Source organism: Brugia malayi (assembly GCF_000002995.4).
Source record: "Brugia malayi strain FR3 genome assembly, contig: Bm_v4_ChrX_scaffold_001, whole genome shotgun sequence".
NCBI lineage: Eukaryota > Metazoa > Nematoda > Chromadorea > Rhabditida > Onchocercidae > Brugia > Brugia malayi.
Genome location: NW_025062479.1, coordinates 20,860,355 through 20,884,137, shown reverse-complemented (window position 1 = coordinate 20,884,137; position 23,783 = coordinate 20,860,355). Strand labels below are relative to the sequence as shown.

The 23,783-nt window shown below is 30.6% G+C and overlaps 5 protein-coding genes across 7 annotated transcripts; 4 read left to right on the top strand and 1 right to left on the bottom strand.

Annotated features, from left to right (window-relative positions):
- Positions 1–636: 636 nt before the first annotated feature.
- Bm5182 (Uncharacterized protein) lies at positions 637–2,240 on the bottom strand (the record flags this gene model as incomplete). The annotated part of the gene is made up of 4 exons (XM_043075593.1): positions 637–663; positions 1,306–1,493; positions 1,689–1,821; positions 2,142–2,240. The coding sequence occupies 4 exons, from the start codon at positions 2,238–2,240 to the stop codon at positions 637–639; spliced, it is 447 nt and encodes a 148-aa protein (XP_042931527.1).
- A 2,490-nt stretch (positions 2,241–4,730) lies between these two features.
- On the top strand, positions 4,731–11,435 carry Bma-tars-1 (threonyl-tRNA synthetase, cytoplasmic, putative; the record flags this gene model as incomplete). Its single annotated transcript, XM_043075592.1, has 20 exons — positions 4,731–4,766; positions 5,080–5,190; positions 5,328–5,468; positions 5,767–5,844; positions 6,245–6,361; positions 6,538–6,600; positions 6,733–6,807; positions 6,900–7,010; positions 7,323–7,448; positions 8,056–8,223; positions 8,475–8,554; positions 8,680–8,811; positions 9,020–9,125; positions 9,271–9,380; positions 9,563–9,656; positions 9,742–9,842; positions 10,119–10,245; positions 10,372–10,431; positions 10,918–11,079; positions 11,340–11,435. The coding sequence occupies 20 exons, from the start codon at positions 4,731–4,733 to the stop codon at positions 11,433–11,435; spliced, it is 2,094 nt and encodes a 697-aa protein (XP_042931526.1).
- A 799-nt stretch (positions 11,436–12,234) lies between these two features.
- On the top strand, positions 12,235–14,276 carry Bm8149 (chloride channel protein 7, putative; the record flags this gene model as incomplete). The annotated part of the gene is made up of 5 exons (XM_043075591.1): positions 12,235–12,457; positions 12,902–13,002; positions 13,163–13,339; positions 13,693–13,855; positions 14,032–14,276. 5 exons carry the CDS (start codon positions 12,235–12,237, stop codon positions 14,274–14,276), a joined length of 909 nt encoding a protein of 302 aa, XP_042931525.1.
- A 1,808-nt stretch (positions 14,277–16,084) lies between these two features.
- On the top strand, positions 16,085–21,456 carry Bma-clh-6 (chloride channel protein 7, putative; the record flags this gene model as incomplete). 3 transcript variants are annotated; one of them, XM_043075588.1, is made up of 18 exons in its annotated part: positions 16,085–16,113; positions 16,503–16,746; positions 17,036–17,174; positions 17,251–17,394; positions 17,488–17,612; positions 17,744–17,853; positions 17,923–18,055; positions 18,219–18,329; positions 18,475–18,590; positions 18,729–18,870; positions 19,055–19,148; positions 19,308–19,477; positions 19,575–19,754; positions 19,823–19,908; positions 20,343–20,547; positions 20,910–20,994; positions 21,083–21,249; positions 21,352–21,456. In XM_043075588.1, 18 exons carry the CDS (start codon positions 16,085–16,087, stop codon positions 21,454–21,456), a joined length of 2,385 nt encoding a protein of 794 aa, XP_042931522.1. The 3 variants fall into 3 exon arrangements, with proteins under 3 accessions (XP_042931522.1, XP_042931524.1, XP_042931523.1); XM_043075590.1 differs by lacking the exons at positions 21,083–21,249; positions 21,352–21,456 and having other exon boundaries at positions 20,910–20,999; XM_043075589.1 differs by lacking the exons at positions 16,085–16,113; positions 20,910–20,994 and having other exon boundaries at positions 16,645–16,746; positions 18,475–18,612; positions 18,754–18,876; positions 21,001–21,249.
- A 623-nt stretch (positions 21,457–22,079) lies between these two features.
- Bm6548 (uncharacterized protein) lies at positions 22,080–23,519 on the top strand (the record flags this gene model as incomplete). Its single annotated transcript, XM_001893306.1, has 5 exons — positions 22,080–22,161; positions 22,420–22,613; positions 22,898–23,100; positions 23,220–23,316; positions 23,445–23,519. 5 exons carry the CDS (start codon positions 22,080–22,082, stop codon positions 23,517–23,519), a joined length of 651 nt encoding a protein of 216 aa, XP_001893341.1.
- Between the last annotated feature and the right edge of the window lie 264 nt (positions 23,520–23,783).

Genomic DNA, 23,783 nt, shown 5'->3' with positions numbered 1-23,783 from the left:
TATAAATTATATGCAAAGAGTTATTAAATGAATAAACTGATAAAAATGATTGCAAAAGATAAGCGAGCAAATTTGATAGGCACAGATTTTGTAAAATAATTAGGAAACAAATAAAGCAATACGATTGTTTCAGTTTCAAAATATTCCAGTGGCATATGTCCATTTTAGTCAATGAAAAAAAAAAAAAAAAAAACAGTAAAACTTTTAATAATTAAAAAAAAAAAATAGCCAAATAATATTGTAAATGAACAAATCAATGAGTTTATACGTTCAACAAAATTAATATCAACATTGATAATTAGATGATAATCATAAACTGATTGATTAGGCGTTGATCTTCCATAACAAGTTAACAACATTAAATATAGAACAATTATGATTTAAATCAACATATAATGTTTCTCGCAATCCTTCTTATAAATAATTTATTGAAATGTCAACATATGGAGGTATTTTTTCTTTAAATTCATTTTCTCTAATCATTAATGCTATGTAAGCAGAATGTACTTTATTTTATTTTGTCAATAAGAAATTGATGTATATTTAGTAAGGCATTTATAAATGAATAGATGGAATTCAAGCGATAGAATGAATGATATATGATCAGCTAAGAATCATAATTGCTAAATCGGTATATTAACTCGGTAGATGTTCCGTGTATTCCTGCAATTTAAAATATAATAATGTAGTTAGCATACAACAAATAATGTGTTTTGGCACATAATAATGTATTATTTATATTCATATTATCTTTTTCTAATAAATCATTATCATTCAGAAAAATTTGTTTTACAGAGAGTTATATCAAATCTAAATCAGAAATTCTGAGTGAATACTACTGGAACATTCTTTGTTTTTTTTAAAACGAAAAATTTTCCATCTCATTCAATTCAAATTCCATAAAACAACTTCAAGTTTTACATTTCAGTTTTACATTCACTACAAACCTAAAAAAGGATCCAAATATAGCGAAAATATGTTAGTGATGCATTCAAAGAGAGGAAAACAGGAGAAAAGCTATCCGAAAAGTCATAAACTTTAATTTGAAAATATTTAAAGCAATTATGCTAAATAAACAAACAACAAAAAAAAAAAAGACTTAAGGAAAATACATTTGAATTTTTACTATTTTCTGATATTTCATAAATTTCAAAAAATTCGACTCATTTCCTAACTTCAAATATTATTTAGCATAAATAGCAAATAATCTAATTACTTTCTTTGATTCTTTTTTACCCTTAACTCAAAATCAACACCTAACCCCATACTTTTTTTACACAACAATGTTAAAAATAGAATGATTACTTGGGAAGAATAGTGATAAATATACCACGCCGAAAGCATAGACCATTTAAATGTCATAAAAAACCAAACTGCTGTTATCCACAAATTTTCGTTCATTAAACCTTTATGTGTTAAATTTTGATGCCAAATTATAGCAAGCGTAATACAAACGATAGTTCCACCAAGACATAATATACAGAGTATACAATCTATAAGATTTCAGTCATATATTTAAAAAAGTATACCAATAGACTTGCTAAATTAAATCAATGATTTTATGAAGACAAAAAAAAAGAAAAGCTACTGTAATTATTACTTTTTTCTATGCTATAATTTAAAGCGCATATGAGTTTATTTTTTATTGTTTAATTACTATAAAATAAATATAAAGATAAACAGCTTACGAATAGCAAAAATGAATTTAATTTTGGCTTTGGATAGTAACGACATCGTTCCCTTGATATGCTTTCGATGTATGATGAAAAGATTCACAGCAATTATAGAACTAATAAATGCCATTACTGTTGCACTCCAATTCTAAAAATGTTCCATAAATTTTAGAGTATTATTTATATAAATTAGTGAAATGTTATGATATAATTTACATTGCCTTTTATTAAATATCTAAAATGAAAAATATAATTGAAAGAATTCTTTTTTAAGCAAATCAAACAAGTTGTAAAAGCATTAAAAATGACTGTTGCATTTTGAAGATTTTATTATTATATGTTTAATCATTTTAACTTCCTGAATAAATTCATTGTCTAAAACTAAACCAAACAAAGCTTTATGTGCCTTTTTAAATCAATCATTTCTGATATTGAAATGAAGAAACTTAAATGATACTCTAAACTTACTTGATAAATAATAGGAAAGCATAGTCCGGCCATTATTCCAGAAATGATACCTAGCAATGGCCAAAACAAGCGAACTTTCATCTTGCATGTCAAAGCCATTGTAGTTCAGTTCTAAGATTTGATGTAGTGGAATAAATAATACAAATATAATGAAAAAATTGAAAAGTATGAGATTGATGACAAGTGATAATTTAGATTAAAAAATGATATTTGTTACGATAACGAAAATTACTTCTGTTGTTCAGTATAATACAGAAGCTTGTGGGATTATTAGTTCATCACATGTCGGAAAAACCCAAATAAATTGCGTTTTATTGAACTATGTTGAAAGAATCAACCTGTTTTCATATTATAAAAATAATTTGGTTTAATCACATCACTTTCACGAGATTTTAATGCAAACATTTTTAGGAAAGTAATTAATCTCCAAATCTGAATTAATGCAAATATTTAATATTTCAAAAATCTTTCAATTAAATGATAAGCATTTTGTTTCGCCCCAATTTCTCATGAATTTCTATTTAGATGATTAAATTTATTTCACAATTGTAAATTTGCTAAAACAATCACAGTATACAATGATTGATAAAGAAATAAAACAGATTATTATATTGTCAAATTTCTACTGCTCTCGATTTATAACAACTCTGCACTTCAGTCAAATTCGTATCAAACAACAACCTCAACCAAATTAAATTCAAATTTTCCACGAAGTTTTGTCAAAGAAAAACTAATTGACGATTAACAATAATGTTTTCAATGTTTAAAAAGACCAAAATCTTCTTTCAACTAACAAATCTTCCATTTCTTTATGTGAATCCACATCAAAAGAACTTCATTATCAAATTATTCTAACATAGTAAACAGTTTCACATATATCAAGTGCACCTATAAAATTGGGATAAATTATTAGCTGTAAACGACTCGTTACATTAAACGTTTTTCTTTTCTTTACAAAAACTGATTAAGTAAACAAAACATTGCGACACATAACTGTGATCCATTCATTCTATATTGTGTTACTCCAAATGAGTTATGTTTGCTATATCTTAGCTAAAGGAAATAATAGCAAGGCTTGAAACTTAGACTTTTCAAAATATCAAAACTCAAAAAAAAAAAAAAAAAAAAAAAAAAAGAGAAAACCCTGCAAGTTTAAACAATTCAACAATAGTGTAAAACAAAATATGCACGTTATAAATTTCCTAAAATGATCCTAGTTTTTATTTAAAAAAAAATCGTTCTCTTTATACGATTTTATCTTCTACATTTGCACAACTTTTTCCGTTCCTGAAGAGTATGAAATTTTATAAAATCTTTCCCTAGTCTAATTTGATATCATTTGGAACAGTTCTTGTGCCTAATATATTGATTAGCATATTAAAAAGTTTTTTTTTTTTGAAAATATTGAGGGTGAGAAGTTTATCAATCCTAAGTTAAGTTATTAGGAACATTCAATAAACAGAATCTACTCTTTATGATTCAAATGTAAATTAAATGAAAGATTTAAGACAGTAACAAATGCAAATTTGGTAGAATAGAACGATAAATATATCGGTTCAAATATATTAAGACCATCACAACTACCGAATATTCAGAAATTCTCGTGATGGTACGTATACAGTGATTCCCAGGAAATTTCAACAACCGGAGTAAGTAAATATTCATTTCTAGAATGCAAATGTTGCCTGAACGGGCAGAAAAGGAGTTTTTCCTCCTTGAAAATCATAGGAAAACCACTCTTCCGGAAGATGAAGATCCCTGGGCCCAGTCTTCCAGAGATGACTAAAGATGTAGTAATGAGATAGCAGCTTTCACATAATCAATATTGCAGGTGTATTTTAGTGGTTTACGTGTTTTCTGACGTGCGTCCATGCTTTTCCAAGCTGTAACATGAATCTTGACAATTACACTAGTAGTTCATGCGCTCCACTTCCGGTACAATTTCCGACTGATCGTAGCAATCCTCAAACGCAGCAGTCCCACCTATAACCAAATATCCACAAAACCTGCCAGCGTCACAAATCTACTAAGCAACCAGTCATCGTGACATAACAGCAATTGGACAATTATTCCGGAAGAATAAAGAGAGGGGTGAGGTGTGAAGAGAAGATGGGGAGGAGATTGGGACTGGAAGGATTACTCATTCTCGGACAAATTTCAGGGATGTTAGCTTGAAGCACTTTCTAGCATACTGTTGATTGTAGTATTGATAATTAATTGTAACAAGTACTAGAAACAGTTCAACAATCTGTCAAGTTTAATTCGGCTTTTTTCATCGTACTTAGTTGTTCGTTGTATATTTATCTTATATTCAACTTTATAATATCTTACATTTAACAGTCTTTTACTTCAATAAGAGCGATGATAGTTCATATATTTGCATTTCCTCGTACAATGTTTTCAGTTTCATTCGTAAATATTTTTATTTTAGGATTGAGCTTTGCCACGCTGACGATTTTATTTAGCGTTTATTGTCTAGTTCGAAACCGCTGTAGCTGTTTCACCAATATCAGGCGATCAATTTCCAGATTGCATTGTCAACTACAATTCAGCAGCAGCAGAAATAGTTACAAATTTTCCAAAGTTGAAATGGCTGGAGATAAAGTAAAAGGATCAGCGAATGAAGTTCGAATCATATTTATTGTATTACAAATAATTGTTTCTTTTTGTTTCTATGAAATAAATAATTTGGTTATGATATTTAAAATAATTATGTATATATATATATATATATATATATATATATATATATATATTTATTTATTTATTATTGATGAGCAAGAAAATTAAATTCGAAAACGAAAAAGAAAGAGGTGGAAAACGAAATCTTGCATATTTGGTAGTTTTTTTTCTACTGAGTTCTTTGTTATCCATATTTTTTTCGTTATTAAGTACGTTCTTTCGACATTGTTGATACTAACTTTTGTTTCCGTTTCAGAAAACCAGTAAAGCTCCAATTGAATTAAATCCTTGGCCTAATTTTATTGAAGAGCGTATTGCTTTATTCGATAAGCTTATGGCAAAGTACCACGAAGAAATTGCTGAGAAAGTATTTTTTTTTTAAAATATTTCTTTCATTTTTTTCTTAAAGAATATGGAATTTGCACTGCTTTATTTTTGGTTTAGTTTTCATTTTCACTCATTCTGCTTGGATCGAGTAAGTTCTGAGCCCCATTAATTTTGCAGAAATCAGAAAAAATTAAAATCACTTTGCCAGATGGAAAGGAGTTAGAGGGGGAATCATGGCGTACAACCCCATTGATGATCGCAGAACAAATCAGTCGTGGATTTGCTGATAGTGCTGTTGTAGCGAAAGTTAATGGAGAAGTTTGTTTTCTTCTGGGAATTTCAGGTGTCAACGAAGTATTTGATTAAAATGCCCCACTCGTGATTTGGACGCTTATTCTGAATAAATTAGTCGACGAAGTAGGTAGAGTGAGTCACTTAGCATGACCATATGAATCTTTAGGGATGAAAGTGAAAATTTCCTATTAAAAAATTTTGGTTTTCGCTTTTTTCTTTTTTTATACAATTCTGAATTTAATTTTCGCTGATTTTTCCTTTGTTTAGGAATTGAATGTCTATCATTCATCTAACTATATTTGTAGTAAATCGTTTTCTCTAGGTATGGGATTTGGATAGACCATTCGAGTGTGATGCAACTTTACAAATTCTGAAGTTTGATGATGATGAGGGTAAACAGGTGAGCGAGTATCTTAATAACTTTTTTCTATATTTTTTCTGTTTTCTCAAAACTTCATTTGCTGTATCCACTGGTTTATCTCGCCCTTTTTGTTTATATAATCCTCATTATCAATCATTTTTTGCAAATATCGCAAGTCTTTCATTCCAAGAATGATAATTTCTGAATTCATGTAACTGACTTCCCTAATTCCATTGTGATTGCACCACTTCAGATATTGTCAGAATTTGATATTCATGATGTTTCTGAGGTGAATGGTGCGAAAGTATAGAAAACAGACCGAGCAGGACCAAAACCTGAAACTGGTCAAGGCTTTGGTTGTTTTTCGGTTGAACAAAATGTCTCCTGTAATAACTGAATAGCAAGAACTACTGGTAATTATTATCACCCCTAATTTTAGGTTTTTTGGCACAGTTCAGCTCATATCATGGGTGAGGCTATGGAGCGTTATTGCGGTGGTCACCTGTGTTATGGTCCACCGATTTCAGAAGGATTTTATTATGATATGTGGAAGGAGGTCTATTATCACTTTTTTTTTTCTTCTTTTCAGCATTTCACATATACACTTTCCCTTATTTCACATTATGTCCCTTATTAATGAGAAACTACTATTTTTTTGTTTGTAAGTGCACGCACTTTTTATCGATTTCCATCCCCAAAAATGCATTAAATCAAAAAAAAAATTTTTTTCAGGGATCTACCATTACTCCAGATGACTTTCCGAAGTTGGAGCAAATTGTTAAATGCGTTGTTAAGGTTATTCCTTAACCTTTAATTTCAATTAATTGTGAAGTCATTGTATCACAACGAGTGTCGATTATTTTGTATATAATACTAGCACCATATTATGACATGCTTTTTAATTTTTCATAGCATCATTGCTTACAGGACAAGCAACCATTTGAGCGATTGGTTGTTTCAAAAGAAGATCTGCTGGAAATGTTCAAATACAATAAATTCAAGGTATTAATAGGTCATTCTGTAGGAATCGCAAGTTTTTATGTGGAATTATTAGAATACTGAAATGAAGCTATGAGGTTTTTTTGTTGTTTTAGGTCCGTATTATAAACGAGAAAATCACAACTCCTTTTACCACTGTATATCGTTGCGGGCCACTGATTGATTTATGTCGAGGACCTCATGTGCGTCATACTGGGAAAGTGAAGGTATTCATGGATTTTTTGGGTTTTTTAAAATTTTCTTGTGCGAATAAGTAGTTCATAATTTGATTTTTTTAATTTGATCATAATCTCTCAACTAATCTCGTAAATCACATAAGCATATATGAATTTACTTGATTTGGTATGTATAGTGTTTGATACTGCATAGTTTCTATGGATACAATGGAAGTGTGGTGGAATTTGTACTAACCAGTTAAAATGAACTTTGGCATTTATCTAGATATAAATTGAGATTTAACGTTCTTCGAGTTTTAAAAGATCTTTAGTAGTTGTCGTGTTACATCACTTTTATTTAAGGCTTTAACTGTGGTTAAAACGTCAAGTTCATACTGGGAAGGACGATCGGACGCCGAATCTTTAATCCGTATTTATGGGATATCGTTTCCTGATTCGAAGCAGCTCAAAGAATGGCAAAAATTGCAGGTTAGTTTGATCCTGTCATAAAAAGTAAAAAATTTTTAGGTAATGACTATTTTGGAAATCTTGGATTAAGTTATTTTCTGATAATGGAAAGAAGTGGTTAAAAAGAGCTTCTTTACCGAAGCACATGTTTTCACGTTTTCTCGAAATTAGAAGAGATAAGCGTTCAGAAATGTGCAAAAGTATTCATTAAAACAATGAGGAACTCTCAGTTTTAACTCTGGCTTCCAAGGATTGTAGTCAGGAGTAATAATACTGAGATACATTTGATCACTACATTTTTCATCACTTTAATTTGGTCTTTACGATATAATTGCTATCCAACATTCCAGCGATATGTTCAGGAGCATTTTTGTCAAGATTATTTATATTAACAGTCAGAGCTTTGAAGTATGATCAGAGTGGATAGCATCTTCAAAAGTTCAAAAAAGAGATGTTGCTTGAGTGGCAGTATTGAACGGGCTTTTTAGTAGTGATATATCACATTAGAGTTTTACTTTTTAGGGATGTATTGCATTTCTAATGATTATTATAATATTTGTAAAAAGAAAAATTTTCTGGCATATTTCTTATAAATGTTGCACTTTAAATTTTCTTCAAATTTTCTAAGGAGGAGGCAGCTAAACGAGATCATAGGAAAATTGGACGTGACCAGGAATTGTATTTCTTCCATCCATTGAGTCCTGGCTCAGCTTTCTGGTATCCAAAAGGTGCTCATATTTACAACACCTTATGCAATTTCATACGCAAAGAGTATCGCAAAAGGGGATTTACTGAGGTTTCATCATTTGCTGTTTTGTAGCTCATTACTGAATTTTTTTTCCTTTAATATCACTAAATAAAGGCTTGAACCTAGTAGCGTATTAATGAAAGGAAAGATTCATTCTACCATTAGCATTTTGCGCTAGTTTCAAGTCTTTCTTTTACCGTTCAACCTGAAAATATGCTAAGTTGTACTTTGGGCAATTTTTGAGGATTTGAGACAATTTTTATTTTGTTTTGTTGCAAAAACATTTTGTCATTGTTTAGGTTATATCACCAAATATGTACAATAGCAAATTGTGGGAGCAGTCGGGACACTGGGAGCATTATTCGGATAATATGTTCAAGTAATTTTTGTCAATAATTTAATCAAACAAAGCAAAAAAAAAAAAAAAAAAAAAGTTCTGGTAACCAATAAAAAATTTTGATGAGTTTTTTTCTCAAAGTAAATTCGAAATAATTTGTATTTTAGAATCGATATTGAAAAGGAAACATTTGGACTTAAACCAATGAATTGCCCAGGACACTGCTTGATGTATTCCCATATGCCCCGTACTCACAATGAGTTGCCTCTGCGATACGCTGATTTTGGTGTATTACATCGGTAGGAAATTTCGAAAATTTTCGAAAAACGCTACATTATTTTGATAAACGAATATTCTTGAAGTGACGTTTGTTAACTATTTTTTAAAATAATTTTGAGGCCGATATCTATGAAACATTAGAGTGAACTATTTTTATAGAAATTTTTTCTGTGAAAGCTTTATTTATTAAGCTCAGCAGTTTTTTCTTTTTCTATTTTATTTTTTAAGCAACGAGATGAGTGGTGCACTGACTGGTCTTACTCGAGTGCGTCGTTTTCAGCAAGATGATGCCCATATTTTCTGTCGCCAAGATCAGGTTGTTGAAGAAATAATGGTGCGTTTCGAGAAGCTTTACTTTAGTAATGGTATTTAAATTAAGTTCCTGATTTTTTTCGATTTTTTTCGAATCATAGTTTTCATAAATTGTTTTTTTTTGGTCTCGGTATGTTTCTTTTGTTGATATAAATTTTCTATCACAGGGTTGTATCGATTTTCTCAAATACGCTTATCTTGATGTATTTGGTTTCACATTCAAATTGAATCTAAGTACCAGACCAGAGGTGGGATATCTGGGTGATATTGAAACATGGTAAGTAATTTGCTGCAATTTTTTTCGTTATTTTTCTTGACTTGAATTTTACACAACATCTAAAATTAAGTTCTTTTTGTTCTTTATCGTAATGCGTTTGTTTCATGTTAAAAATATCATTAGGCAGGTTTGTTGATTTCAATAATGCTGTGGAGAAAAATTTGTCTTATATTCAATTGCAGGAATGCTGCGGAAGACAAATTGAGAGAGGCACTAAATGCATCTGGACATAAGTGGGAGCTGAATCCTGGTGATGGTGCCTTTTATGGTCCAAAGGTTGAGCTAATTTAAAACTAAAGATTCATGGTTTACATGGTTTACTTGACTTTAAACTCTAAAATTACATTTGTTTTTGTTCCAGATCGATATCACAATTCAAGATGCTCTTCGAAGGCTCCATCAGTGTGCAACTATACAGCTTGATTTTCAGTTACCTGTCCGATTTGATTTATCTTATTTTGAGTAAGTTCATTGCATTTTATTTTTTTATTTTAAAAAGAACTCATCAGTTAAAAATTCGTTTAATTGTTTCGGCATAATTTGTAATCTGATTGTTGGCTTTTCTAGGTGAAGTAATTTTTTTTCCTATGTGTGTGCATGCTTCCTAGGATCATAGGATGGTTCTTCATACCTAGAAGAATTCATTAAAAAAATTCATAAAAAAAACCTAGGAGAATTCATCATAAAATATGATGAAAACAAGTGTAGTAATATTATATGCGTAACTGAGTTGTTTAGTGAAAACAATGAGAGGCAAAGACCAGTGATGATTCATCGCGCCTTATTAGGCTCGATAGAGCGAATGACTGCAATTTTAGCGGAAAACTATGGTGGCAAATGGCCATTTTGGTTGTCACCACGACAGGTAAATCAAACACTAACATTTTCATTGTATCTTTACTAAATTTGCATTGAATTTTTGAAAAGATATGAAATCACTGTTCAGCGTCGTCGAGAACAGGGTAAAATAACAGTTTATATTTCTTTTCAGGCAAAAGTGATCACGGTCCATGAATCTCAAAATGATTATGGTAGAAAAGTACAACAAGAAGTGAATATTGACTTTTTCTTGATCTTAGCTATTTTTTAATTTTGTTTTTTTTGTAATCGGAAACAGATTATTTGCTGCTTGTCCGATAATTTGTTGTTTATGCCAGAATTAAATTGTGAGACAGTTAGAAGTTTAGCCATTATCAAATGCCTACCAGTTTCTTTTTTGAGAATGGATTTAAGATGAGTAGTCATTTCGATCTTTTCATTAGTGGTCGTTTCGTCACTAATTGCAGAAACAGTTGGTGAAGATTTTTTTTTTTTTTTTTTTTTTGATTTTTTGCGTTTTATATATTTCTAGACTGAGGATAAGACATAAGACAGCAAGAGTTATTATTGAACAGGAACTTACCTACGTTTTATTTCAGATTAATAGCTTATTATGCCTTTAAAATGCTTGATATTTTCTTGAACATATGTTCGGTGTGTAAGTAATGTTCAAAGTTCAACCGTACTAAACAGAAGGAATCATTAAATCTATTTACAGATATACGAAGCAGGTTTCGAGGTTGAATTTGATGTAGATTCGTCAGACACATTAAACAAACAGATTCGTAATGCTCAAATTGCGCAGTTCAATTTTATTTTGGTGGTCGGACCAGCTGAAGCACGAAATGGAACCGTAAATGTTCGTACTCGTGATAATGCAGTAAGTTCTTGTATTCAAATAATTTCCTTATTCAATAGATAAAATGAGGCTAAACAAACACCTTTATACTGGATTAGAGTCTTATGTAGTGATTGTGTTTTATCAAGATGTATCTATCCTCGAATCTTGGAGTGAAGCAAGCATTGTATTTAGGTGGTACTTTAGGACAGTGATAGCAGTACGCTTGTTCTAGTAAAATTAATGTGGTGCCTTTTTTGACCATTTTCTGAATGAAATTTCATTAAATTTCTTCTTTTAAGGTAAGAGGTGAAGTAAAATTAGAAGATCTTATCGAGAAATTCAAACGTTTCCAAAACGAGTATGTTCGTGATACAGAGAGTGCGGAAGAATTTTAAAATTCATCTTTCATAAGAAAATTGTTGTAGGTTTCATAAATTATTATTGATGCCTTGTGAAAATTAATTTTGAAAATTAGAGCTTAGAATTTTTGAAAAATTTTGGAAAAATTGTTCCGGTTTTATTCTAATTTTCGAGTTCTGCAAAGAGAACCTAATTATGTAATAAAAATATCTGCTTTTTTTGTTTTCCTCTATGATTTATGATGATGAGCTGTTGTGTTGTTGGTCACTGTCTTTGTGGGTAAGGGTTTTATTTTTGAAATAAATTATAAAATAAAAATTCTTGGTTCGCTGCTGTTAAGTATTCAACTGTGATTTTATCTTTTCCGTGTTGTTCTGCGGTTTTTTCTTGTTTTTTTTTTTCTCTTTTTCGCAGAATGAAGCAGTGAATTGTTTGATTACATCTCGTGTTTTTGTTCAAGGAATTTTTTGTTGTTGAAATTCATACCTTAGCTGCTTTTGATTGGAAAAGAAATTTCATTCTTGTATGTTTAAGACCTATATTGATAAGAGTTGCTCTTACTTTAATACATCCACTAAGTCCTTTTAAAAGTAGTGAGTGAAAACTTAATTAGTGAAGAGGTGGTGATAGATTGAGTTTTTTTTTTTTTTTTTTGACGAGATTTTTTTGATAGCATAGAGGGAAAGGGAATGGTTGCTAGTGGTAAAGAAAAATACTCTTTCTGTTTCATTGACAGATAAGAAAGGTCAGAAATGTGATTGTTTCGTTCAATCGAATGAAATAGTACTCTAGAAATTAATATAAATTAATACAGTTTTTTGAGGTATTCTAGAAATGTCAGCGATTCAACCGTTATCAAGTGCACATCAGTCAGTATTATTTCGTCATAATGATGAGAGTGGATTTCATTTGGGACATTTTGATCGTTTCGTTGATGGAGTTGGAGAAATTATATGTCCCGAGAGTGGATTACGATACATCTTCGGGCCAGAATCAATTGATCTTGGGCCGTGCTGTAATTCATGTGACGAAAATTGGATAAAAATTTTAAAAAATGGTGATTTTGAGCATATTTTTAATTTGATATGTATAGTTTGATTAACGCAGGTTGTACTGTTGCCTTTTAATACTCGCCACCAATTGTATAAGCGATGTAATGCAAATTATATCTTATGAGACCACTGATAGACCGATCAAAGAATTGTCAGAATTGGGGCAATCAAATGATAGCTTAGCGAATATTCAATGGCTGTAATGTTTTCTGGATTAAATCAATTCTTTAACAAAAAATTGGCTTTAGATTTTAATGAACTTTTTATAAATAAATTTAGATAATTGATTTACCAAAATGTAAATCAGTATTTAGGTAATCGAATTCAGAGGAATTTGTGAGTTAGTGAGGTTTTTTTTAAGATCGGGTTTTTACTTTTATTTATGACCTTTTTTTCTAATCTCAAATTTGTTATCAAGATTTGAAATGTCTTGCAGGTATTCTTTTTAGAGGATATTTTAGTCTTTTCTCAAGGACACACTTATTCTTGTGGCAATAAACTTGTAAAAGTCGCAAAGCAAGTCATTATTCCGGAAACATGTAGTAATCAAGTTAGGTTCTTTTTCATTTATTTATCATTTAAGAGTTTGTGAATTGAATTATGAAGTTATGATTTTAAACTCTTCATATACATTGAATTTGCTTCTTTATTTAACCAGATTAAAGATATCATTACAGTTGTAACTACAGTGCTTAGTAAGAATTTTATAGAAATTCCTTGGTGTAGTTTTACGTGAGCGCCATCCCAGCTCAACTGAAGGTGCTACAGCTGCTTTTCTATGTCCACCCTTTGGTATTATCAAATTGCATAAGTTCGCGTTTGGTTGTACCGATAAAATATTGTGGCCACCAGTGGTTGGGACACGATTCTGGGTTGTGTTAAATGAGGTCAGTTTTTAATAAAGAATTTAATATTGTTTAATGTTGTTTCACTGGCATCGAATACAAACTGTTCATAAATCGCCAACTGTTTGATATTAGTGAATATGAATATGCTGTGCTAGGAATTTTGAAGCACTTTTTTTCTTTTCTATCTCATTCAAAATGCTAGAATTGTTTGAATAATGAATAATTGTTCGAATAATTATTTGTTCCGTTCCAGTCTGATCATCATTATCAATGTTATTATTATTCACATGGAAATCATTGTTGATTTTTATGTTTGAGAAGTGTATAATCTGCAATTCTGGATATTGCTAAAATGGATTATAACTTCATGATTCTCTGATGTTATTTTGCAGAATGAATCACCTATTAGAGTCTGGAAAGTAGACAGTAGAGCGGATCACGTTGAATTTGGTCTGGGAAGTACACTATTTAATATACCGAAGGTATATCTGTGGCAGTGGAATAAAACATTTAATGAGTCGGGTATATTCGCAATCACAGATTTCGTTTTGAAAAGTTTGTTTGTTTGTTTGTTTTTTAAAAGTTCTTTTGGTTCTTTTAAAAAAGATTTAATAATAAGAAACGTTTCCAATCATTTGAATTCTTGTAAGAGCTAGTAAAGCATTTATTATGGACAAGTAATTCTCTGATTTATTTATTGTAGAAGTATACTTTAGCTAACGGATTTTTAGCTTCCGAGACTGCGAGCTCCTCAAAAGAAATCGAAATGAAATATCAAGTTAGTTCAAATACATCAACTTCAACAAAAACACAGGATGAACGAAAGAAGTTTGAAAACGGCGCAAATGCACAAACTAACAATGCTGCCATCAGTTTGTTACTGGAAATACTCAATGATCAGAACCTAAGAGATCTTGTTATTGAAAGACATCAAGAGGCTTTCGAGAAGTATTTAATTGAAATATCTCGTTTCTAAGAAGATCAAAGATATGAAGGTTTCTTTTTGATCATTTTGATCAAGTTTCTTTTTTTCCCTAATAAGTTTTTTGTTTGTTTGTTGTATTTTGAATTATAACCTAGTAATTCCTGTTTAATTTTACACTATCTTTTCAATAATACTTATCTTTGATTTGCTAAATATTTTTTAATATAAACCGTTGCAGAAACTTAAAAGCATATGTCGTAATAGCAATGACCTCACTCTACTTATTTGAAACAGTAACTGTGGAAGTTTTTACACTTTTTGCTCAGAAAAGAACTGAATTTCTGTTATCCTCACTGTTGATCAACAGAAGCAGCATTATTACTAAAACGATGAACAAGTTAGTATGTGAATGTTCTAATTAGTTAATTTGCGAAGTGTGATGGTCATTGTCTATGAATTTAGATCTTTTGATAGAGAGAGAACAGTATGTACAAATCAGTTTTTAATGACTTCTTTTCACATCAGTTTAAACAGAATTGCTGCATGATAATTATAATTAAACGTAATTATTGTGCAGTTTAGTAATAATTAACCATAATTATTGCGTAGTAGTTCTTAAATTTCATATTTTGTTTAAATTAATTTTCGTTTTCAATAAAAATGGTTTAAGTAAAATGAAAGATTACTTATTTAGTCTTAAATACTGTGAAATTTAATAGGTGTTTATTCATTATTCATCTCGTCAAGTGCTAATCATTGCTGTAGATTTAAATGAATTGCATTTTGCAATAAGCTAAGAATTATAACCATTGTTTATATAAAGAAAAATATTGAGAAGGTTAAACATTTATAAATGTGACTGCATAACATTTACCAATGAAAATTGGTCAAAATTGTTGTATTGTTGAAATGTATTTCAATATTGTTAACTGTTATTGATATACAAATATTCGTTGAACTTTAACATTATATCTGCAATTTTAAAATGAAAAGATTGGTTAACATGCAACCTCTTGACACATCACTTGACACTTTGACTTATTCTACAGAAGAGCTGTCATCGATTGTGTTTATGTTCATTGTTTGTCAATATGAAGTATCGCTTTATTATTTGTTCTGTTTGTCTAAATGGAAAATCATCATTTCGACCTATTTCATAGTTTATTCGAGGACTTCCTTTTTTTTTTGTTCGAAAAAAATTTTTCAATAGTTTATGCAAAGATTTTTTTATATTTTTCGGTTTTTTTTTTATATTTTGTTTCTAATGCGAACTAATATTAATAAAATAATGAAAAATAAATTGAAATCATTAATGTGCTTGCTTGATTGTCTGAAATTCATAATATGGTTGAAGTTAGTGATTTATTTGATCTGAATTTAAATGGGAGTACAGAGAATTGGTGAATAATGGATTGGAATTAGTCCAGTTTGGAGGCAAATATAATTACTTAATTGAAATTATGGTTTCAGTTATATTACTTAACCTAGGTATTGTCATGAATTGAGTGTTAGAAATAAGAAAAGCTAAGCAAATAAGAGAAGTAGTGCTTGGAATGATTTTAAAATCAAAATCGTCAAAATCTTGTAGAATTCAATATAATTGAGCATTCAAATGGAAATTTCATTATTACATGATGATTTACTCTCATATGTGCTAAAGTTAGGAGGTCAGAATTGGGAATTTTTTTTGTTGTCTTTTACCAATTTCCCGTTGTAATTTTTGAAGACTTTTTCTACAATTTCATTTTGATATGATATTTTAATCACTTACTTGATTTGTGTTAGAGTAATTTACTTGATTAATTTTTAAATCATCTGGTACTCTATATGAGATTATCAGTATCATTTATTTTAGCTGCATGAGTGATCGAACGCCATTACTAACAACGTTAGTTTAGCATTCTTTTTTGAATTGATCATTGATTGCTTATAGCTTTCACTTAATTGAAATTATAGTTTCAGTCATATTATTTGATCTTGATACTCATTTGATTAAAACTGTGGTTTCAGTGACATTACTTAATCTCGATATTATCATAAATCGAGTGTTAGAAATAAGGGAATCTAAGCGAATATGAGAAGTAATACTTCGAATGATTTTAAAATATAATATTCAAAGTCTTGTAGAATTCAATACAAATGGAATAGAATTAACGATAAAAGAAATGTTACCGATATAGTTGAACTCTTTTAATAGTCATGTTATTTGGAGAATAAAATCCAAATGGAAGTATTTTTTTTCTTTTTTTTTTTTTTGAATACAGTAAATAATTTTAGTTTGGATCCAAATGAAGATCCTGCAACGGGTCTCGAAAGGGTAGCATCTTTTGCAAATGAGAATGCAGAAATAAGGCGAAGAAGTCGTGAACAGGAGCAACGTGAATTAGAAGATTCTCGCCAATATGATTCATTTAAAAACATGGAGAAAGAAGGCGCAGTTTCTTCACGATATGAAAGTTTGAATTATGAAATTGTTGAAAATAAGCTTTTTCGGGCTGAGGAGATGGAACCTGGTCATCAGGTATGCACTTATTTTTCGATGAAACTTCTTTATCCTCCAATTATCTATTTGTTTCTTTGGTTGCACAAATTTTTATGATGTTAGAAAGATTCGAACTGCGAGATCTTCCTAAATTAACCGTGAAGTAATGCTTGAAATATCACATATTCGCTGTTATTTTAAACAATGTTCTTCTTTGTTTTATAAGATCTCTTGTGAATTCGTTGTAACTTACTTGGAAATTGTTGTTCATCTAATGAAATTAATAATTAAAAGCTGTGTATTTTTAAAATTTATCCTTTCTTTGCAGCGAAAACTTTTTCGCCAATCAGTGAATCGTTGGGTAGTGTGTTTCTTTATTGGAGTTTTAACTGCTATTGTTGCGGCTGCTATAGATATAACGATATATTACAGTAGTGTAGTCAAATTCCGCTTGATCATTAGCAATTGTAAGCATTTTATGAATTCATCTTTCATAACTGCAAATAATATGTATTGTATGTCATGATTCTTCTTTATTTTCAGTGTTAAATTTCTGTGAGAAACGAATGGAAGTTGGTGGTGGTTGCATATGGACGGTAGAATTTGCATGGATTTGCTACAATTGTATTCTGGTCACTATTTCCGCATGTTTAGTTATATTCCTATCTCCTATTGCTGCTGGTTCAGGTTTATTTTGAACAGCTTTTAAAAAGTATTTATAAAAAAAATTGTAGTCATAAGTAAATATTTTGGTATTGACTGTTAATGATTAGCCTTTAGGTATATCACAAGTCAAATGTTTTCTAAATGGTGTAGAAATACCGGGTGTTGTACGATTGAAAACTTTGTTTGCAAAAGCATTTGGTGTAGCATGTACAGTTGCTGGTGGCTTAAGTGCGGGAAAGGTAATATTGTTTTTATCTGTTTCTGTCGTTTTTTTAATGGAATTGTTATTGAATAGCTGCTTGATCAACTTTTTAAATCGCACAATTGTTTATGATTTGCTAATCATAAATTCTACCTAGAGTAAATACAGGAAGGGCCAATGATTCATTCTGGAGCGGTAGTCGCAGCTGGTATTTCACAAGGCAAATGCGTCACTTTCTCACTCGATTTCCACATTTTCGAACAATTTAGAAATGATCGGTGAGTTTAATTTTTCAATAGCAATATATGAGTTTAGGAACTCACTTTTTTTGAAGAAATAATTTTCAGCGAAAAGCGCGACTTCGTGAGTGCAGGTGCTGCAGCTGGAGTAGCTGCGGCTTTTGGTGCGCCAATTGGTGGAGTTTTGTTCAGTTTAGAAGAAGGGGCTAGCTTTTGGAATCAAAGTTTAACGTGGCGCATGGTTTCTTTTTTCTACTCTTTTTTTTTTTAAGTAATTTCTTGGTATCACTTTAAATTTTACTCTTTCTTAGTAATGCATGAAAATTTTCAAGCAGTGATTTTCCGGCATGTTGGTAGTTGTACTATTTCCATTCGACGTGCGGCAAAGTTTTAGCTCATTTCAGTTTTTTGCTGCCATGATATCATCATTTACTTTGAATTGCATTCTCAGTGTATTTCATGGAGTTGGTGGTTTTTTATCATGGAATGGGCTAGCAAATTTCGGTGTTTTCGAGGTGATATTCACTTTATGTCGATAACTACTTTTTTTAATTTAATAGTTACTTAAAATTTTTAGTAGTCACTTGATCAGTTTTTTTTTTGTTAATATATATAATAAAGCTTGCTTCATATTGAAAAATACATCTTTTTTTTTTTGAGAATCATAGCTACAACATTTGGGAAATACCGATCTTTCTTCTCATTGGTGTTCTTGGAGGCCTTTCTGGTGCTTTATTCAATTCCCTTAATTTGAAACTTTCACGATTCAGGAAAAAGTTAGTTATAATTTCGAGTGCTGCGAAAAATTATGGGATGATAACTGTGTGTTATATTATTAAAAGAAGTGAAGAGGAAGTCTGTAATGCTTTTTAAATTGTTTTCTTTTGATGTTTTGAAATTTATTTTCATTTAAGATATATTCGAAGCAAATGCCAGAAGTTGATGGAGTGTTTACTAGTAGCTGCAGCATCTGCGTTTACAGGATTTGTTACACTTTTCGTAGTAAATGATTGCCAGCCTGTTGGCCGTAATCCAAAATTAACTGAGGTTACAAAGGTTAATGTGCTTGACGGATTTCTTTTATGATAATTTGATATTTATCAAATTTGTGGAATTTCAAGATTTTCGTGCGAAATTTTTGGTCGAGGGAACAACGTCCAAATTTTTAGAAAAAAAATTGAGGAGAAAATCAATATTCTGCTTAACTAACATGCATAAATAAATAAATTTTGGTTTACAGTTGTGGTGTCGCAAGGGTCAATACAGCGCTGTTGCAAATTTATTCTTTCAAAGTCCAGAAGAAAGTGTTAAAAGTCTGTTTCATAGTCCAACAAGTGAGCTGATAATTTTCGGAATTGGATGTTTTTTAAGGGAATTGCAATTTTATTTTCTTGTTTAGCTTTCATGAGCTATTTTACTAAGGAAAGTAGTAGTATCTTGAAATCCTATTTTAATTATTTTGTGATAACAATTATTTCGGTGTACTTTTTTAGATTCATATGCGGCAAGTACGTTATTAATTTTCGCTGTTGAGTATTACTTCTTATCGTTATGGACATATGGGCTATCAGTACCGAGCGGTATTTTCATACCCACCTTGTTAACTGGCGCATCATGGGGTCGTCTTGTTGGAGTTATCGTCGAATATATGTTTCCTGACGTTGTAAGTGATAAGTTACATCAGCCATTTTCGATTTTTTGGTTTTGATGGTATTGAATTGTATGTTTGGAATTGTTGTTGCTAAATATTTTTTAAACAGACTGGTATTCATCCTGGTAAATATGCTCTTGCCGGAGCTGCAGCCCAACTGGGTGGTGTTGTACGGATGACAATTAGCTTAACTGCTATTCTCGTTGAAGCAACCAGAGATATTACATTTGGTTTGCCAATAATGCTTGTTCTCATGGTTACTAAATGGGTTGGCGACTTCTTTAATGAGGTATCTTTTTGAATATATATGTAATGTAAAAGTATTATTAAATGATTATGTAATGATTCTTATTTTAGGGTCTTTATGATGCACATATTGAATTAAATGAAGTACCGATTTTGGGTTGGTGTGCACCGGAACTATCACGCAATATATTGGCAGGGTAAGTTTCTTTACAAATATTACACAAATATGAGCTATTTTGTAGTGTAGCAAATATTTCTGTACATATCAAACACTCTGAATCTTGTTTATGATTGTAAATTTTTACAAATGAAGAGAAAAACTAATGGTTTATCAAGAAAGTTAATGATATTCGCTACATTTTGGGTAGGAATCGTAATTTTAGCTATCTTTTGATAAAATGTGCATCTCTCTCTTTCTCCTTATCACCTTCTCTCTGTCCGATTGAAAAGGGTTACAGAAAATTTCTAGAACTTTTGTCGTTAAGATGAAATACGTATTAGCTTCCTTTACCTTCTGATTATTTTCTCTGAATATTTCTGCAAAAGAAAATTATTGTATGATAAATGCTTAGCTTACTTATGAGGGAGATGTCATTTTTGTTTTGTAATATAGTTCTTCATGATTTTCAAGGAGTATAATGAGAAGGGATGTAGTAACAATGATGCCAAGAGAACGTGTTTCACGCGTGATTGAAGTTTTACATGCCACATCACATCACGGTTTTCCGGTTATTGATGAAATTAATTCTCCGTCAACTGAGGAAAAAATCCCGGAATACGGTCATCTGAAGGGGTTAATCTTGAAATCGCAACTGATTATTCTGATGAAGAAACGGGTAAGCTAACTTTTCTGATGTCCTTATTTTTTTTCTTTTCTGGTTCATTTTGTTGATGTTTAGAAGATTTTCTAACGTTTGTTATTTGTGTTATATATTGATTCATTTCTGTTACTGATGTGCAAAGATAGTCAATTATCATTTAACGGTAGTTGGTACATTTTCGTGACAAGTCTCTGCACACTTTGGTCTTTTAATTTTGAAAAGCAAATTATTTCCAGGACACTGAAAAGTTTTTTCTCCAGTCACATTAACTAAACAGGACATATTACAGACAAGCAAAATAGAACCATCATTCATAATTCCAGCTTACTGTAAAATTTAAAATTATTTTTTCATCTTTATTTTTAAGCTATTTTTAGGTTTTTTATGAGGATCCTGACTGCCATATTTTGGTTGATGGAAGCGAATTGGTTCAACTTTCTGATTTCGCCGACGAATACCCAAGTTAAGTTATTTCAGAATCCATTATATTCTTTACTAGCTTCCGTTTTTCGCTGCACTGTGAGTATTTTCAGGCATGATAAATGCTTAGCAAAGTTACAACTGTCTGAAGAAGATAAAAATTGTTGGCTGGACTTAACTCCTTATATGCATTCAAGTCCCTATCGAGTACCTTTGAGTGCTTCACTACCTTCTATATTTCATCTGTTTCGTGGATTAGGACTGCGCTATGTAGCTGTCGTTGACGATGAAAATAAAGTACTTAAATTTTTTTCTAGTACATCATTATGATTTCATTTGCAGTTTTATTTCAAATCCGAATTCTTATTTGTTATATGTTTAATACGAAATGATTTTCAGCTTCGTGGAATCATTACTCGGAAAGATCTCGCAAGGTTCAAGGGACGTCGAACTTTCACAAATTATACTATATGGGAACTTTTTGTTTCAGACTTCCAAACTTAAAGTTTACTATAGTTTTGCAATAATTTTCACTTAGCAATGTTTTAGTGAAAATTTTTCGACTGCTTCCATGTTCTGAAGAAATTCTAAAACATTCATTTTATTTTTCATTCAGCTTGTTTATGTTGAATTTGGTGAACTCATTTGGATGATTAACTTTTTTTTTAACAATAATTGTACAGATTGTATATCATTGTCGTGTTGTTTGTATTTTTGTGGATGTAAAGTTTATATAAATATCAAAGTTGATAAATATATTCAAATAAAATCTTAAATTTCTCATAATCACTTATGATTCGGTTGCACGAACATCTTGTGAAAATTATTTGTGTTATTTTGTGGTTTCAGTTCGATTTCTTACTTTTGTACAAAAAAAAAAAAAAAAAAAAAAAAAGGAATTTCGTTTCAATGAACTAATTCTTTTTCAGAACAATCATGGAAGAAAGAATTAATTAGAGCGATATCATAAGAAAATCTTGATTTTTTTTTTTCTTAATTTCGGTGAAGTTCAATACAGTCATTTTCCACTTTTGCTGCCAAATTGGAATATTTGAATGATAGATTTGGGAGGAATTTTTATAAAACTGTACTATAATAAACGTTCAAATCGAGAGCTCTATTGCAGGATGTTTGTTTTATTGTTTTGTTCTCTACAGTATGTTCAAGCAATTGGTCATTGGAAGATCGATCTGCAATATTCGGCTTCAGGTTTTATTCTATTATTTTTATTACACAACTCTTTTCCCCTAATAAGTTTTGCATATCTCGAGGGGGCGAAAATTTTGCTTCACAAGAAGGCTTGGAAGGGATTCGTACAAATCTTGAAAACTATCGGAAATTTGACTGATAGATAAAACTGGATTTGGAAACTGATTTTCATTTTAAACTGAATTCAGAGATGGAATACTTGAACTGTCACCTACATATTTCTCAAATTTCTTGTTTAATATTTATTTTTATTTACAGATGCAGACGATTTTGTTCCGCTTGGTAGCATAACTGTGGATAGGACATTTGATAGTAATTATACGGCGTATTTTCAATCTTCTGTTAATCCAAATAAATGGCAAAGTGATCTCTTGCGAGCTACAAAGAATGGGTGGATTTATCGCGTTAGAGCTGACAATGATAAAGAAAATGTACAGGGTTACAATGAACCGGTGAGTCAGTTTAGTTGAAATTCTACAATGTCAACTTGTGTAAAATATTTGTGTGCGTCAAACAGTAGCTAAATGATTGATAATTAAAATCTGCTAGAATAAAGTTCCTGATATTGCCACTTCATGCACAGTTTTGGAGTTAAAAAAAGATTTTCGACGTTTCAGAACTAATTTAAACACTGGTAAATTAATTTCTTTATTAGTACGCTTGCAAGAAATGTTATTTTTTAAAGTTTTTGCAAAGATCCTTTGAAAACGCAACAGTTATTTCCATCAGATTTCAGTGTTTGATGTTGCAAGCTAACGGAGCTCACCATTTTCGGGTACTGTTGGACCCGGATCGTCAGAATTTGCAGTCTTTGGCTGTTTTTCCGGAGAATTTATTTTATGTTGGAACAAATTATCACTTTTGCGAAACAAATTCGTTTGCAGAGGAGAGTAAAATTAGAGGATCGGTTGTGGTGAACACAATTAATGAATTGCCTCTGTAATTTCTTTTAGTAACTTTAAAAGAAAATAATTGAATAGTTAATGAAATATAAAATGTTTAATTAATAGTGCCAAACGGCAATTTTTTGAAATGTGTACACTAATGGTTTCTTTAAGGCCTGATACAATTTCATATATTCGAAAGATGGAGAAGGAGCGGCAAGCGAGGCAACATGGGGCTCAACAGGACAATCGATCCTTTATACAGAAATATGTAAGTGGAAAAAAACTATCGGTTTTTCTAATTAAAAGATGTTTGTATGTTCTTATGGTTTCTATAATCTAAATATACCATTGTTAGAAAATAATTAATAGTACAAATAATGAATGACTTGTTTTTAGTGGATGTATATAGCTGCAGCTTTAATTTTTATGGTCATTTCTAATGCTACAACTGCTGAACAAGGTGGAGAGTAGAAATTATTTTCTTTATGAAGTGAAAGAATGAAATTATGGTTGACTATATTTCTTGTTATGTTATATTATGTTGCATTCGTTTGGATTCCATAATTTTCGCATAACTAATCAACTACTGTAATTCCGCATTTCAGAGTACTTATGTATTATAATAATTGAAACTCAGTGATAAAATAAAATAAATTTTGTGAAGAAATCGTAAATTATTAGATGTGCATATCTGCATATCAATTAGCAAAAAATAAGTCTCGGGAGCTGTTCTTT